This window comes from Rhipicephalus microplus, unplaced genomic scaffold (genome assembly GCF_043290135.1).
Source record: "Rhipicephalus microplus isolate Deutch F79 unplaced genomic scaffold, USDA_Rmic scaffold_21, whole genome shotgun sequence".
In the NCBI taxonomy this organism is placed as follows: Eukaryota; Metazoa; Arthropoda; class Arachnida; order Ixodida; family Ixodidae; genus Rhipicephalus; species Rhipicephalus microplus.
Window position 1 is genome coordinate 8613116 of NW_027464594.1, and position 17670 is coordinate 8630785.

Sequence of the window (17670 nt, forward strand, 5' to 3'; positions counted from 1 at the left end):
GACGTTATTGTTTCAGAGCAATTCATCACGCAGTGCCACGAGAAGCTGGCAATCTTCCTGCGGGAAAGGGATTGCCGAGGAATTGAAAAGCTAGTAGAAGCTACTGATCATTATATGGAGGCGCAGGGTTTCGTCAACCTTGGTAAAGGTAAGGACGACAAGGACCATAAAAAGCCACCAGATCGAGCGCAGGCCGCACTACGGAAAGAGGAAAAGGACAAACCACATTGTTTGCTTTGCGGAAAGCGCGGTCATAAGGCCTCAGATTGCTGGGCAAATACTAAAGGGCCAAGGACAAAACCAGCCTTCTGCGGAAAATGTAGACGTAGTGGGCATAGCAAAGAGGACTGCCCTAACAAGGGAAGCGGTAAAGCCTCGTGCCTGAAAGAGCAAGCAGAAGGTCCGAAAGCATCAAACCAGGAGACACAGGCTTCCCGGCAAGGTACTGATTGCTCGAAACGTACGAGAATCAAGTGGGAGGACAAGTCTATGCCTACGGCCGAAGGCGTCCTTGAAAACCAGCCCGTTACGGTCTTACGGGATACAGGATGCGACTCGGTTATTGTGAGAAGGTCCCTTGTACCAGTCAGCAATCTGACGGGGAAAGTTTCCTCTGTGTGTCTTCTTGATCGAAGGGTACTGAAACTGCCGGAGGCAGACGTGCGAATTATTTCACCCTTTTTCTCAGGCAAGACTCGCGCGATCTGCATGGATGACCCACTGTATGACGTCGTTCTGGGAAACGTCCAAGGGGTCCGTGACGCCTCCGATCCTGATCAAGATTGGAAAAGACACCTACGTCCAGCTAGTCCGATGAAAATATCATCTAGGGTGGGAGCGGACGACGGATCGCTGACTGGATCTTATACTACAGATGCATTCACTTCGGGTGCGAGGCAATCAAAGGAAAACGAAGTCGCCGCGACAGTCGGACGGAGTTCTCGTCGCCTGCCGGTACCAACAATAAGTCCCCTAGATATGAGTGCACGTGACTTGCAGAAAAGTCAGAGGGATGACGCTAGCTTACAGAAATGCTTTGAGGCCGTCGATAAACCCATCCAGACCAGGTTTGCCGAGATTCTTTTCTTCACAAAAGAAGAAATTCTATACAGGAGGTACAAGCTCAGATCGAAGAGAGAAACTGAACAACTTGTTGTACCTACAGCCCTCCGCCATTGTGTAATGCAAATGGCTCATGAAGGAATTCTTGCGGGCCATCAGGGTATAAAACGCACAACAGACCGTATCCTCGAGGAGTTCTATTGGCCAGGGGTACTTTCTGACATCACACGATTTGTGAAATCGTGCGACACGTGCCAGAGAACTTTCCCAAAACACTTAGTTGGGCGAGTACCGTTGGGTAAAACCCCCGTCATTGATACACCGTTTAAGAGAGTGGCCATTGACATTGTGGGACCATTATCTCCCAAGTCAGGAAAAGGGAATAGATACGTTTTGACAATGGTGGACATGGCAACGCGGTATCCTGATGCGGTGGCGCTGCCAAGCATTGAAACAGAAAGGATCGCTGAAGCACTGTTGGAGATGTTCTCGCGAGTGGGGGTACCTCAGGAAATCATCAGCGACCGAGGCACGTCTTTTACGTCCCACCTAATGCGCGAATTCAGCAGGCTTCTATCCTTCACACAGTGGCCGACGACACCATATCATCCCATGGCAAATGGTCTTGTCGAGAGGTTCAATGGCACACTTAAACGAATGATAAGACGAATGTGTCAAGAGTGCCCGAAAAGTTGGGACCGGTACTTAGCGCCTTTACTTTTCGCCTATAGAGAAGTTCCGCAGTCAAGTTTGGGCTTCGCCCCGTTTGACTTACTGTATGGCCGTTACGTCAGAGGGCCCATGTCAATATTGAAAGAGATGTGGACTGGTAATCATCTAGATGATGAGACGAAGACCTCGTACGGCTATGTAGTTGACCTGCGGAGACGTCTTGAAAACACTTGTCGTCTAGCCAAGGAGGAGCTGCAGAAAGCCAAACTTGTGCAGAAGAAGCACTATGACATGAAGACTAGACCACGGCGTTTAGCTGTTGGAGACAAGGTGCTGCTGCTACTCCCGTCGGACAACAACAAACTGATTCTAACATGGAAAGGGCCTTTCACAGTTCTAGAGAGGAAGAATGACGTGGATTACGTTATTGATTTAGGAACGCGAACATCTCTGTTTCACGTCAACCTCCTCAAAAAATATCAAGAACGACCATCGGTACCACAGCCAACAAAAGAAGCGTCAGTCGCGTGTCTGGCTGATGATACTGAGCACGACGATCTACCATGCGTACCTTTTCAGCAAAAAGAATCTGCTGCCGATGTGAACATATCGGAAGCACTCGCTACTAAACAGCGCACGCAGATCGCTAGAATACTGCATACCTACGAGAATGTATTCACCGACATTCCCGGCAGAACACATCTCACCCAGTGCAAGTTGAATGTCGCAACGGATACACCAGTGAACATACGGCCGTATCCACTACCGTTTGCTACCAAAAAGGCAGTGAGAATGTAGGAGCAGACTATATGAGCCGGTTGCCAAGCGCATGAACATCATCGCTACACGGCTTGAGGATTTCGCAGTGTCGGGTATAATTGATGGAATTTTTTTTTTCGGTGCACATTACTTACCGTGACGGACCAACTTTCATCTCGTCTTGCGAGTACCTTTGAGAGTGTCGGGTGTGCGGGGCCCTGAACACTGGTGACAACTTTTGTGTCTCTTATGTGTGCCGAGTGTGCGGGGCTCGGAAGTGTAGTGCAGTGCTCCGAGTGCGCGTGTACTACGGTGTCCCAAGGGATCCAGTGGCAGCTGCAAGTTCTTCACAGCGAAGAACCTTCTTAAGTGGGGGGGTAATGTGACGAAGCAGGGAAAGCGAGAGCAGACGACGGAGTGGCCGATCGCTGGAAGGCGAGAAAAACGAAGGAGCTCGGGCTGCAGAGAAGATTAAGAAGGGCGCGCGCAGGCGAGACAGTTTTTTTTTTGGAACGCCGGCAGAACGGGCGGCAGGTTGTTGGAGAACCCGCATCTACGCGCGAGGTTCGCATACACAGGGCGCCTGTCTTCGGGACAGCGAGCGCCTCACGGTCCTCGCCTGGCAAGACCTGGGACGCGGCCTGCTGCTCTCGGAGAACCCGCACCTACGCGCGAGGTTCCAGATTGTCCACCGCCGTCGAGACGAGCGTCGCAAGGTCCTGGCCTGGCGCGGACGAGCCCTGTCTGGCTACCGGCTACCGAGCGACGGTTCGTTCACTCGGCCCTTAACCCCTGCTGCTGCTACGTCGTTGCCACACCGGACATCTACCCGACGACGATTACGTCATCACAGGGACTCAACCAGCCCACAGCCTCCTGGTCCCCAAGCACCGCCACGTGAGACAATTGACTAGTAGTGTACGCTGCCGCTTTATGTATTTCGTGTGTGTATGCTGTCAAATACAATTGTAGTGTGGTTTGTTAACGTCAGATACCGTCTCCTCCATCCGCAACGCGTCACACGCTCTGCGGCGCGACGAACCTCACCAACAATCATCACAGTGCCCAATGTTATATTTTACTACCTCCGCCCTGCTCTTCATTCTTCCTTTATAACATTGCCTTGCTTCACTCCTTGTGAACCACAAATATGAAGTACATGTTTCACGTTGCACTACTGTTACTTAAATTCATTCATTCTACACAGTAGCATTGACCAGGATTACAAAGCAGATGATCAGATTACACTCTATAGTGATAGACAATGGCGCATAAAAGCTTTTTTTTATTTCCTAAACAAAAGTACACCAACGCTCATACGTTATGACCCCATAGAATTATTGTGGCCCCATGCCATCCCACTTAGTTGCTATCTTGCCATGAACAATGACTTGAAAACTATTAACAAAATACCCTGCACGAAAGACACTTCTAAACAGTATATTACAATAGTATACTAATACTTAATGACCTTTACCTAATAAAAATTCACATGAATTGTTAAATTTCTCCACTGTAAAGACAACACAGGGAACCTCTTTTCGGTGGATGTAAATGATCTCTTTTATTCTATACCACAGCCTCAGCTCATGTCCGCTGTTCACAAGGACATTGGTGGAAGTGACGAAGCTGATTTTCCAGCTAGGTTAGAATTGTCAGTTTCTAATTTTATCTCACTGCTGGAAGCTCATCTAAACAGCACCTTGGTTTCTTTCTAAGGTGGCATTGATCTGCAAAAGAGAGGCATTCGCTTTAGGTCTCGTGGAGTACCTACTTTTTATGCACCTTTTTGCCCTACATTGACCAGGCATTGCGTGATGTTTCTATTTCACCTCATTCTTTTGATGTTTTTAAATACATTGATGATTTGTTTATTGTTTTAGACAAAATGTGTCCAGTGCTTTACTGTGAAATGGTTGACTATTAGATGCCTTCAGGACAAATGTGAAAGGATCAACTTTCACCCATGGGCTTCGCAAAAATAATTCTTTGCCCCCCACACACCTCGCCACCTGACTACTGCCTCCCTTTCACCATCCCACCTGGCCTCCTCACAAGGCACTAGACCACTGGCCCAACCAGGAGAGCCAACCGCCTTGCCTTGCACCCACGGCTATTGGGAAGTGGCGACTTGGACAAGCCAAAACGGTGTCGACCCTTCAGTGGCTTACGTCTCCTCGAGGCCCTGGCGCCGGCAAGTGAGGACCCACGTTAGAACGTACCACCTTTTTCAGGGCAGGACCACCAAGGACGCGGACTAAAGGGCGAATGGGGCCTGCTTTCCAGTGTGCCAGCAGTGATGCGGCTCTGAGTGCAGTGCCGTCGTGGTCCACAGCTCTCATCAACTGGGAAAGTTGCAGCGACGCTGCACAGAAGACACCCTGCCATCAAGCCGTGAATTCTCTTAAGAGAACCCCAGAGACGCCACCAAGGTCGTGCAGGCGCAGGAAGTCTGGGGTGGACTTTGCACAGTGATATCTCACTATAGCATCAGGCTCTGCGGACAGCACAGGTCTGCCTGGAGAGCTGCTGGTGGTTTCCGGGCAGTCCTCAGCAGTAGTGGAGACTGAGGGAGGGAACGGCAGAGGCGACGACATAAGCTGTGACAAACGAGGGCAGGGTTGCAAAAACCACATCGATGCCAGATGTGGCGGCTTTAACCTTGGGTGCTGCTCCAAAATCGATGGGGACCCGAGCAGCACCCACTGCAGAGTATTGCTGGAGGGCATGGACGTTGACCAGGCCCTCCTCGCTGGAATGACTGTTGTTTATTATTACTCCTGAGACCTTGCCGAGATAATAGCTTTGTAAGTTCAACTTGCATCAGGCAAAATGACATTTCACGGCACGTATGTGCCCATTTGTATGTTTATTTGGAGTGTTTAAACACCAGCAGCAGGTAAGCTCTGCATAGTTATTTTGATCGACTGTAGCAGTGCCTGTACGTGTCGTCAGTTAGTGGCATATGAACGCTTTTCTTTCACAGAGTCACCTTGTATACATCACAGTATTGAAGACTACATGTGACATCTGATCGAGTTCTCACTTGCATTTGTAACACTGAATGAAATCTTCATGTTGAAGACCGTGACCAAAGAAGCTGCTATCCACTTGGACTCTGCATGATGTCCTCACAAAAAAATACACCCCTCATAGGCGAACATGACCATCAGGATAAGTGACCCTAGGATGCTGCTGTTGTACTACTGTAACAATGTGAGCAGTATTCTGGGAACCGCCATGAGGTGACTCCAACAACTGGCTCAAACTAAAAAAGAAGAATGGAGCAGGTGCCAACGACGAGTGATGATAATGATGTGCAAAAAAAAAAAATACACGTCCTTCATTTCAGGGACCTGATGCATTTCTAGCGAGCATTGTAGCAGATATGAAAGATTAAACCTATATAGCTGTTTCAAATCACTTGTGAAAACTGCACATAGTTCAAAGCAGGCTCTTTCACTTCGTGATGGCCAGAACCGAATACTGTATTGCACCAAGAGTTTAGCTGACAGTTTTATTTTATTTTTAGACACTAATACGTTATTATGTTGTTATATTTTTCAGTGTTCTGTATAGCTTCATCCTTCATTTGGAATGGTCATTCTAATGCTTAATATAAGTGATATATATTACCTGCAAGTAACCATTCAAAGGCAAGAATGCCCTAAGCAGGACTCGCAGTGGTGTGCTGAAAGCAATTGCACGAGCCATCAAGCGACCTTCAACTCTCTTCAAGTTTCTTGATATTGTTTGAGGACTGCTACCTGATTATATGCATTGCGTATTGGAAAGAGCTACTAAACACTTCACTGAACTGTGGCTATTGGGCATTGCTTGCTCTTGGTAGATTGGTAGGCACCTGAAAATTATATTACCTTTCTCAAGATCAGAAAGACCTTTATCAGACTGGACATATTGAGAGGCTGCTGAACAGCGCACATGCTTTTTATTTTACTGCCTTCCCTACGTATTCAAGATACCACCCTAAAACTACGCACCACGTTTCGTGCTACTAGCAAAGGCAGTCATCTTTTTCATGAAGGATGTTATTACAGAGAGAGAAAACTATATAGCTGAAAACCTCCTTCTGACGTTTGTTCAGCAGACTACAACACTGAACAGAGAATGTAAGATGACCTTGAATGCGCATCAGCTATTACAACTTTCAGATGCCATGCACACGTTTGGTCCTTTGTGGAGCATGTCAACATTTCCTTTTGAAGATGGCATTGGTAACAAGCTCCAGCAAGTCATGGTTGCTAAGCATTTGCCTGCACACATAGACGAAACGCATCATGCAACAGGCATACTGCACTGGTTCCAATATTTCGTTTTGTTTGTCATTCACAAAGGACCATGGGTATACGTAAAAAAGAGGTGTTCTGGGACAAGCTCAACCAATATGACATGTTCCTACAAGTGTGAAAAACGTTCTATTTCAGGATTTGGTAGCCGCCCCAGACTGTGCAAGCATTTGAGATGCCAGGTTAGGTCAACTGTTGTTCATAGTTTAACAGCACTTTGTACCAAGGCAAACATGTTCTTCCAATGTGAAAATGGGCATTTGTGTTGCTTCATGCACCATTTACCTGCCTCGCAGCAGGTGCTTAGTACAAGCAGTGCATTCGATGTGTCACACATTTTCCAGTGTCATCAACCACTTCCATTTCCAGAAATAAGTTAACAACTTCCACCTCCAGAAACGTGTAGTTTGTTGAGAATGTAACCTCACAGTGTCTGTTCTTTGATGCCTGAAACATATTGTACTTGTAAGTTTCACAACAAGCTGGAAAAAGACTATTTCAAATTAGAAGGTTGACTTTTCGAGTTTCAGACTGCAGCCAGTAGTAAATAGAGCAAAATTTAAAAAATAGCCTTGTGCTGCAAAGGGCCGCGGATATTTACATGTGTAATTCCGTGTTTTTTTTTTTTTTTTTTTTTGCACTGAAAGCCCCGAGCGGTGATCCACAACATCAAGTCATGAATTCCTGTGTACAAACAAGAGGGAGGGACGCCGCTGGGCAGACAAGCGGTGTTAGACATGAAATGAAGGACGCTTCTGCACAAGACACATAAGTTGTATATTAAGATCATTTTTTACATACATATATTGTGCAAGTGTAACGCATAAAGATGATTTTAAAAAGCAAGTTCAATTGGAGTACCACTGATGCATTCGCTTCATGAATATCACACAGTCAACACAACGCAAGATGATTTGGTTTATAAAAAGTTATTGCTTGAAAAATTTGTTCTTTACTGGTATTAGTTTTTCTTTTCTTTTTAAGGAATTTTAAGGAACTGATCGAGAAAGTATGATATTAAGTCCCATGCTTAAAGCAAGAAGTAAAGATACGCATGCATCTTCTGCCTATATGATGCAGCTGCCTTGTGTGCATGTTCCAGAAATTGACGTAACAGGCAAACGAATGTTCTGTAAGGCAAGTTTTGGAAACATTGGAGGGGGCATGTGTATTGTAATCTCCTTAAAATTATCCGCCTTTTTAGAATGCTCGATGCCTGCTGCCTTGTTCATAGTTACCTGCACTACTTAATACAAGCGCGATGCGTGAATCAATTGGTTGACGATCGTGTGTGCAAAGTAGGGTGTTTGCCTCTTTTGCGTCACGACTTGTGTCATAGGTGTAGTCACATGGCCGCCGGTTTAGAGGTATTTAAGAAATTGTTCTCAGTGCAGGTGTTGCTCACATGCTCGCATCACATTTTTTTTGTAAAAAAGCAAACTTATGAGCCTTGTTCATTTCAGCCGGTCAAAAAATACTGCAAGTACTAATGATAAACACGCAGAGAGCCACCAAGTTACCATTGAAGGCGATTCAATTTCTTTCGTGCACGAGTGTCCTTGCAATTACACACGTCTGTGGCGTTAGATCAGACCAAGCGAGTGGTACACGTCTTATTCGCAACAGTCAAACAGGATCAGGTATCAACAATCACAGGATGAAAACTAACCCACCCAGTTAACCTATTCGCGACGCTACCCAAGCCACAATAGAAGTGCAATAGCGAGTGGATCAGTTGCCACGCAAGCCTATTTTTGAAGCACACTACGCATGTGAAGGTTATTTTCCCCTCAAAGGCGGTTCGGGGCCTCTCTTTTGTACAAGCATGTTGTACTTTAGGCCAGAAATATTGCAGTCTTAAGTACCGCAAACACATGCATACTGTACTGCAGCCAGACAGCTACATTCCTTCGTGTTTATTGTTCTCTGAAATAAATTTTGCATGCATGCACAATTGTTTTACTAACAGGTGCTGCTGTGGCAATCGCTGCACAGATATGGCGACAGAAAAAGAGAGGGTGCGCTGCCAAGTGCAAAAAGTCAAACAGGCTGCACAACAAAACGACTGAATAAGATTGCATCACAGTTTGGTTTATACTGCCTTAATCGGCATGCACTCGATCTAATATATGTAAAAATTCAGCCCTATTGCCCATGTAATTTGGGGCACAGACATTGCATGACAGTGTAAAGTTGTCCTTGGAGTGACTCCATATTTTTCAAAGCACCAACACTGGTTTCTTGTATTTTTGAAGTTTGGTGAAATGAGTAAAGGTATTAGGCATTTCTCAATATTTTATTTTTATTCCTTAGAAAATGCGGGTACACTGCATAGAGGCAATTCATCTGGTGGACATATAGCAAACTCAGCCAGTGAAACAGGGTTGTAATTCTGAGTTGTGCTGGCCACAGAATCCGAAAGAAGTTTTCAACTAGTAATGGCCAGTACACCGGCCACTTGAACCCCTAGACTTTTCACAAATGTACCGCCAAGAGCTACAGCGCAGCAATAGTGTAACTGGCTGCTGGTTGAGCACATGGGAAAGACGTGCAGAAGCGGGTGGCTGGAGCAGCTGTGGTGGCGGCTAGCGATGTCAACCGGGTAAGAAATTCGCAGCGACTACGGTTGGCATGCCAGTACCTGACAGGTGTAGCATAACTTCCTTTCTGGTTCGCGGCATGGCCACTGGACGCACTAATTTGCGAACAAGCAATTAAATTTACTATATTCTCCTCCTATTTGACTCAAACAAAACCACTTGAGATGTCACCCAGGGACCCCAATTCTGTTGAAACAGATCCTGAAAAAAAGCACTGGACGTACCACCGACCAAAGTCCGAAAATTTGTCAGAACAGAAGACAGAGGACTGGTATTTTGCCCCGAAGTCGTGGAGGCTGCAAGAATATTTTGTGATGATGACAACAGTGACAAAGGTTCTTTGGCCTGAGTTTCCATTCATGAGAAGGTCAGTGCATGAAGTCGCCACTAGGCGCACAATGCTACGGCGATACTGCCACTTTTTAATGTTAAGAGACAGCATGCCGCCATGTTTTATAACCCTCGTTGCCATTTTGCATGTTTGACACCAATCCCTGCTACTTCTACAGATAAAAAGGCATATAATCTGATTTTTAAAGGTGTGCAATGCTGTGTAATGTATAAGTAAAAAGAGATTGACAAGCTTATGCAACTGAAATGGCAGCCTGGGAAAAGCTCCCATCCTAGAAAGGAAGTATTTGCCCCATTTCTGTGTTCATAAGCATTGTACGAGTTCGGATCAGCAGAGCCATCTTATCTTGGCAATGTCCCACCAGCTCAGCAGACTGTTGGTCGTGTTTTCTTGTGGGTTACATTGTGTCATAGCTATGCTGCTTTCTATAGACCTAATGGGACACTGCCAAGAAGCTCTGTTTTTTTTTTTTTTCATCAGAATTGCCCATATAGCCCCTGACAAGGTCTCATAAACAATATCTGTTATGCACTGGCTATTGTTCAATGCCCAAAAGAGGATACAGAGTACAAATAAAAAGCAAACCCAGAGAACCCAGCACCACGGGGGTACTGAGGTTCAGATCAGCCAGCCAACCAACCAACGCACCAACCAGGCAGGCAGACAGACAGACACAGTGGGTAGCGAGACCTTTTCAGTGAGCCAGAAGCAAATCTCAGCGGAGTCGCTAGCAGTAGTCGCCAGAATGACCGTCTATGCAGTGCGCTCCCCTCGGCCACAGGCCAAAAAGATGTCGGCAGTGCAGTCTCAACTAAAATCTAGAGAAGTTCGCGTTGCGTTCTGTTGAGTACTGTTACGTTTGGCCCGGCAATTCGTCTGGGCAGACGCCATTGTGCGTAAGCCAGTCTGCTATGGATGCTTTCAACCCCATCAGCGCCCAGTCGGCAAGACGCTGCCCTGTAGATGTTCCAGGAAGCAGTCGGGTCTTAACGAAAACTTCGCGAGACAAGCCTTTTGTAGAACAGGCTCGAATAGTGGGGTGGGGTGGGGGGGAAAGCACCACTGTGGCGGCTCTCATTAGGTCAACCTCTCAACTCGGCTATTGTCCTCTATGCGAGGCCATCGCAAAGCACCGTCAGTCCGAAAGTGTGGGAAGACGACGAAGGAGCCGTTCTCAGGGATTGAGCGTTCGGACTGCCTAAAGCTGAAAGCAGCATGGACCGCTGTTGACGTTCAGGTCCGCGGCTATCTCCCCGGAGGAGCTCAACCTTCCCTCTCCGGACTCTATCTCCTCGCCCTGCGGCGCCTTCAAGGTAGGGGCCGGGTGCGTCATTGTGTAGTGCACTTGTGCTCCCATTAGACCATTGAGACTTCGTCACTGATTTATGGCGAGAGTGTTCACCGCTTTCTTCGGATCTCCGTAGAAAGGAGACGGCGGGCTATAAAAGCCGAAGCATTTTGTAAATAAGAGCAGAATCACGTGGAATCATGAGCGGAATCATGAACTGAATCTTTGTTGTACATATTGCGGGATCTTCTGGATTCCTGTACAGTTCCTATCTGTCTTCCATAATGTAAATAAATCTTCGTTCTACCTCTTAACGCACCCGGCCCCCACCTTGATATCAAGGCTACGACTACTTCTACCTCACTAGCGAAGATCAGCCATGAGGACGACTGCGGGGAGCCAGCTACCCTAATGAGAACCCATCGTACCTACCATCATCAAACTCCCAGCCCTTTACAACTGGTTGGCAGCGGTGAGATAGACTCACCGCAGAAGTGTACGAAGCAGAAGCGTACGAAAAGTCACCTAAGCATCCACCTCTCAGCTGCGCACTCGTGATACCACAGTGCACCACAGTGTGGTGAACTCTTAATGTGTGCCACAATGTCGTACACTTAGAGTGTCGCACTGGCACTCTAAGTGGCACAGTGTGGCAAAACTGGCACTCTGTGGCAAAATTATGAATGATTGGCTCAGTTCTACAGCTATTACAACAGGCTAAATCATGATAAAAAAGGCACTTTCGACAGGGCTTGATTATGATAGCAAAAGCACTGCACGCCAGTGAGCCATATTATTTTGTGCCCTTGAATGAGCATGCTGCGAGGTCTTGCGTACCGTGATCTAATCGGCAATTTCATGTTTCAGAAAAATGCTAGTGCCCAGTTTTCTTACAGCTTCATTCATAAGGTGTGTGTCATAACACAGTTACTGTAAGAAGATGAATCAGTCTTCAAAGATGACCGCATTTTCGCCTATAGATCCAAACAACATTGAGATTAAGTGAAAGTGTATGGGCGCATTTTACAGGCGTAATATATAAGCAAGGAACCCTGTGAGCTGAAGTCGTGGATGGCAGAGGCATGGAAAGAAATTTTGTTCGGAGAGGCACCACCTTGATTAGAATTAAAGGCCGGGCAGGCAGATGTGGGCAACCAATATTTTGTGCTGTATATGCTTCGGGAAAAAATCTTGGGGGGCAGGGACCTGAGGGTGGTGTACTACGCCACTGGCGGGCGAAAACTTGTGTGGTCCAGCACACACATGAGGACAGACACCCGGGAAAGAGGGTGGGTGGATTGCGCAGACTGCGGTAAAAGTTGATTAATATGTGAGGTTTAGCGTCTTGAAACCACCATTTGATTATGAGAGACACAGTAAAAGTTACATTGGCGAAGGAAGTAAGCTTTGGCAAAGACTGGAGCGACATATGTATGATGTGAGAAAGAAGGTTTCGTGGAACACTCTGGCCGAACATGCAGAAGCAACTGGCCACAAAATAGACAGCCGTAGGTTAAAATTGACAGAAATTATGAGAAAAAATGACTTCCAGGCTTTATATTGACTCTCTGACAATCAAGCAACGGCACTCATTCTTAAATGTAATGACTGCAACTTGCCCCACATGTAGCTCATACGTCGTAGTATATTATATACATCACCGGACTATTTACACAGTCATGTTTCTTTGGGAACGAGGCTCCCGGGCGGAAACTGAAACGTCCTGCTGTTTTGTAAACATTCGTGGTTAGTTCTCATTTTAACCCCATGGGCTTTAAATAACCAACCACAACAACAAAGAGGAAGAGAGGTGACAGTGGCACTGCCAGCAGCCGTGAAAGTGGCATTGCGTACGTAGTGCACTGTGACATGCCGCTGATAACATTTACTGCAACTTTCTGAATTGTGTTTCCTCCAGAAGGCAAAACAATGCTGTTTAAAAGTGCAAACACTACAAAGTCATGGTTAAAAGAATGCATCTGTGAGGATTCGAGAAAAACGACAACGACGAAGGTGCGGGACAAGGCACGTGCGATTACGAGGCAACTGTGCGCCAATCAGCTGATGACTAGCGGTGGCCCATAGAAGTGGCGTGCCACGATTGGGCCAGGTGTGATCATTACGTGTCGGTAAGCTTTGTGGCTGGGGACGAGCCGGAGCAGCGGCAGACGGAAGACAGCGGGCCGAAGTGTCGGACGCAGGCGATCCAGTTTCCGGCCAGGGAACGCGGCCGTCCACGCTGCTGCCGTCCAACCACCAGCTGGGGCGGCATTGCCGGCACGAGTACTGCATCTCGGGGCACGGCCTGGCCTGCTGTTCTCTTCCTTGCCGAGGGCATCGCGGATCTCAGCGAGGCGTCTCCACGGTCAGCCGTTCGGCACAGCGATGAACGTGGCCTGGCTAATGGTCACGGTTGCGCCGAGCATCGCGTCTCGACGCAAGCTGTTCGCTGGACGGGCTGGCCATTCCCCGCATGGAGCATCGCGTCTCCGATGCGGGTTGACTGCTCCGTAGCCGCACCCACGCCATCAAGCACCGGTGTCACCAGAGCGTCGCACATCGGCGAGGGACGAGCGAGACGTTCTGCCGGGCGAGACGCGGGTGTGTGTTCGGAGGACCACGGAGCCGGGTGAGGTTCAGGGTGGCCGAGGATCCAGGTGCCAGGGGAGTTCTGGCTGAATCGAGGATCGCCGAGCGGTGCCGAGCCGTACCGAGCGTCGCGCCAGACTTGGACGTGGGCCGCGAGCTCATGAGCTGCAGTGTGCACCCGAGGGTACCTGGCGGTGCCCTGGCCAAGAAAAAGGAACGTGGGAAAAAGAGCTCGAGGGTTGAGGCCACGAAGGCAGACGATGCGGTGCGCCGCTTGAAAGGACGAGTTCCTGGCAGCGTTCCTGAGTCGGACGTAGGACCCGTACGTGTCGGCCAGGTCGAACCCCGGTGTGTCTGTTCGAGGTCGAGTCCGTCGGCCGGTACAAGGTCCAAGAACGGGGCCTACAGAACGGCTCCTGCCTGGTGCAATGGCCGGGAGAAGGTTCGTGGGCGAGACCTGCTGGGTGTGGTCCTCATGAGCCGTGGCCTGATCCTGGACCTCCGGAGTTGCGACCCTGACTGCTGGGTTGGCCGCGACGTCCGACTAAACGGCGCTGCACACGGTAGCGCATCCGTGTGCTGTCAGCCGTGCCACCTTTGACCTCGCGCACGTCGACTACCGCATCATGTCGGGACGACAAGGACCCAGACTGTGAGGCAGCGGTTTCTGCTTGCGCACCGAGAACTATACGCGCTGGACACTGAGTAAGCGTAGCTGCGAGCTCTCCGCATAATAGAGGTCTGACTCTCGTGCAGGTGGCGTGATGCTTGGCGTGTAGGGTTGGATATATAGTTTTATTTTCACCTGCCATTTCCTCTCTAGTGTGCAATGTAAAGCTTTTTTTGTTCGCATCAATTGTTGATGTTAATCCTTTCTCGTCCGCTATCAACAAGCATAGTGACGAACGTCCGTAACCATCACAGCATCCAACTGCCAGCTTTCCTTCGCCATAGTGAGGTGACATCATGTGATCAAACCTGAACGTCATAGCGATTGCAATGCCCACGCCTGCAGTGGTGAGGCTCGCGTCCGACACCATATATAAGTGAGATTGCTCGGCGGCTGACAATCGTCATTTGTGGGGCCATTAGTCTCAGCCCTGTGCTATCAGCACTACATTCAGAATATCACAACCAGGAGGTGTGATGTACCCAAGTCGTCAACAGGGTACATCGTGCAAGGTGATAATATTTGTAGCGCCACGCTAGATTTGGCTAAGTGGATGCGCCGTAAAAGAAGCGAGCCGCGTGGTTCGTGTAGCGCGAGCCACGAGGTATTTGAGAACGGCCTAGCTTTGGAACCTGGCTTGACGCTGCAGTGGTGACTCTGCCTACGCCTGCGTCCAGAATTAAGCTTTGACCTTGCCAGGGGCTCGTCGCGACCGTCTCGCCTTTACTTCCACGACATTTGGTTACCCAAAAAATATACCTAACACCGAGCAGCCCGTTGCCATGCTTCCGCAACTCTGCCCTCCAGTTCCGCCGTTTCACCCGGTCTACCCCGAGCATGTTTTATGCGGCTCGATGCCATTTTCGCAGTCAATGGCATCAAGGCCCAGCCGATGATGCATGCTGTCCTGCTGGACGCTTCCCAGTTGAAGTGCGTCATCTAGTCGCCGAGTCATCCTCCAGCCCGCAACCCTTCGCAGCCTTTGCGCTGCGGTGCTCGCCTGCTACGGTGAAACCTACTGCCCGCTTCCGGGTAGCCGCGAGTTACAGGTGTCTCCTCCGCCCCAGCGAGCGGTACCAAGCGGTCCGCAGCCTTCCATTGACCATTACCTTGATATCAAGGCTACGACTTCTTCTACCTCTGATCCGGTTGCAGGAACATCGAATCCTGCACCTGACCACGACCAAGAGGTAGAAGACGCCCCCACTGCGACTGACCCCCCCTCCGAGAAGTGCATTCCCTCAGAGCCCGCGTACGCAGCTACGTCACACTTGCCTGCCATCTGCACATCTTCCGCGATATCGACGGCACGCGACACCATGGACCCACCCGACTTCACGACAGCTACCTTGCCGCACACCTCAGAGTCTAGCGCAGACATCCTTGCACCCGCTGTTCATCTCTCGGTAGCAGAACCTTCAGTATCCCTGATGTCGGAGGGCGACTCTCTACCAACCCCTACGCTCTGCGTGTCCTGCCAGCAGCGACCAGCATGGCCCTCACAGTTTGCCGCAGCCGAAGTTGAAGCCAACAGCCATCAAGCGTGGCCAAACTTCCGAGACGTTGCGACTATGACCGACGCTCCTAAGGACATGCCTGGTCCGCCAATGACACAACAGACTGCACCTTGTGTACCACTCACACAGGCGGACAACCACCAGGCTGCCTCGACGAACACGGGTACGCCAGCCGACCTTCTGATAGAGCCCCCGCTACTTGGTCTCACGACCGCCCTCCGGTGTCCTTGAAGGGTGACACGACCTCGCAACAATCCACCTTGAATTCAGACGTGCCCCTTGCCACAGCCCGGGCGTCCTCTACGGCGGTGGCGCATCGGCCGACCAGTCGCTGTGGACCTGCTTGCCTGCCGTGACCTTTGTGTGCTTCTTCGAGCACGGCGTTTCCACATCCGTCGACTCGGCCACCCTTTATTTCGTTTAGCTATTTCATCTGAGCTAAATCATACCAATTAAACTTTTAGGACTCAGTTCACACTATATTATCTTGCTCTTCGGTCACTTGACCAGTTGATTACTAACTTGTTCCTAATGTTAGTATAGGACTGTAGGTGAACCTGTCTTGCTCGGGCATTCTCGTTCTTCCAACTGGCATAACTTGCACATTCCTCGAGTTCTTCCACTACATCAGTCAATAGTAATTTAAAATGCTCATGAAACTCACCGCTTCCACGGCTGTATAACTAAGAGCTTGAGCAGATGACTCCTCTAAAACTTGTCTTTGACGTGACCATTGGCGCCACTATCGTGTCTGTCGCCGGCGCAACTTTTAAGCTTTCCCTAGGTATAAATTTTTTCCAGACTTTGTCCTATAGGCCCCTTTCTTCTATCAGAAGCAAGACATTTTACTTGCGCCCATGCTGGTGACTTGCTCATGATAATGCATGGACAACTTAAGCTCTTACCTGATTCGGCTTTAATTTTGGTAAAAATGCCATGATGATACGTGTGAACGGCCACCTAATAATCCTAGCTTAGGAGAACAAATTTCTGATGTATTTTTCCTGGCATCAGGTGAGCTTTCCGAGTTTAACCATATGAGACGACCTTGAGAGAATGAATATTCTTGGAAACATTCTTGGATATATATTTCGTGTACTTTCTTCAGTATACTGTGTTGGGAGTTCCTTCGGATATCTTCAAATGCAATGAGACGAGACTGTTCTTCAAGATGCTCTCGGAGCATTTCCGGGAGAATCATGCTCCGGCGGGAAGTTTTGCAAGGAGCACTTACCAGTAATGGTAGGTGCCAGAGCCACCGGTACAGAAAAACTGCTTCTTGTTGTAATTGGGAAGGCGAGATATCCTAGGTGTTTTAAGGCGGTGAAGACCCTCTTTGTGAACTACAACAGTAACTCCAAGGCGTGGATCATGCAGTCTTTATTTGAGAAATACCTACGCGAACTTGACCGCAAGTATATGCAACAAGGCTGGAAAGTGATATTTTTTGTTGACAACTGTGGCGCGCACGGTAGCGTGCCGAACCTTGAGGCCATTCAGCTTGAATTTTCGCCACCTAACACCACAAGCGTGCTCAAACCAATGAATCAATGCATGATCCGAAACATCCAGGCACACTACCATGCCTACCTGCTCATGGCATGGATCATGTGATCAAAGCTGAACGTCATAGCGATTGCAGTGCCCATGCCTGCAGTGGTGAGGTTCGCGTCCCACACTATATATAAGTGAGATTGCTCAGCGGCTGACAACCGTCATATGTGGGGCCATTAGTCTCAGCCCTGTGCTGTCAGCACTACATTCAGAGTATCACAACCAGGAGGTGTGATGTACCCAAGTCGTCAACAGAATACATCGTGCAAGGTGATAATATTTGTAGCGCCACGCTAGATT

The 17670-nt window shown here is 48.7% G+C and overlaps 1 protein-coding gene across 1 annotated transcript in view; it reads right to left on the bottom strand.

Moving 5' to 3' along the window:
- LOC142785409 (uncharacterized) overlaps positions 1-15138 on the bottom strand; it is a 28849-nt gene extending 13711 nt beyond the window's left edge. Inside the window, exons 1-2 of the mRNA XM_075883891.1 lie at positions 15046-15138; positions 3559-14173 (exon numbers count right to left, since the gene is read on the bottom strand). Of these exons, the coding sequence (XP_075740006.1) occupies positions 13448-14173; positions 15046-15138 (819 nt within the window). The 3' untranslated portion in view covers positions 3559-13447. The remainder of the gene's footprint in view (positions 1-3558; positions 14174-15045) is intronic.
- Between the last annotated feature and the right edge of the window lie 2532 nt (positions 15139-17670).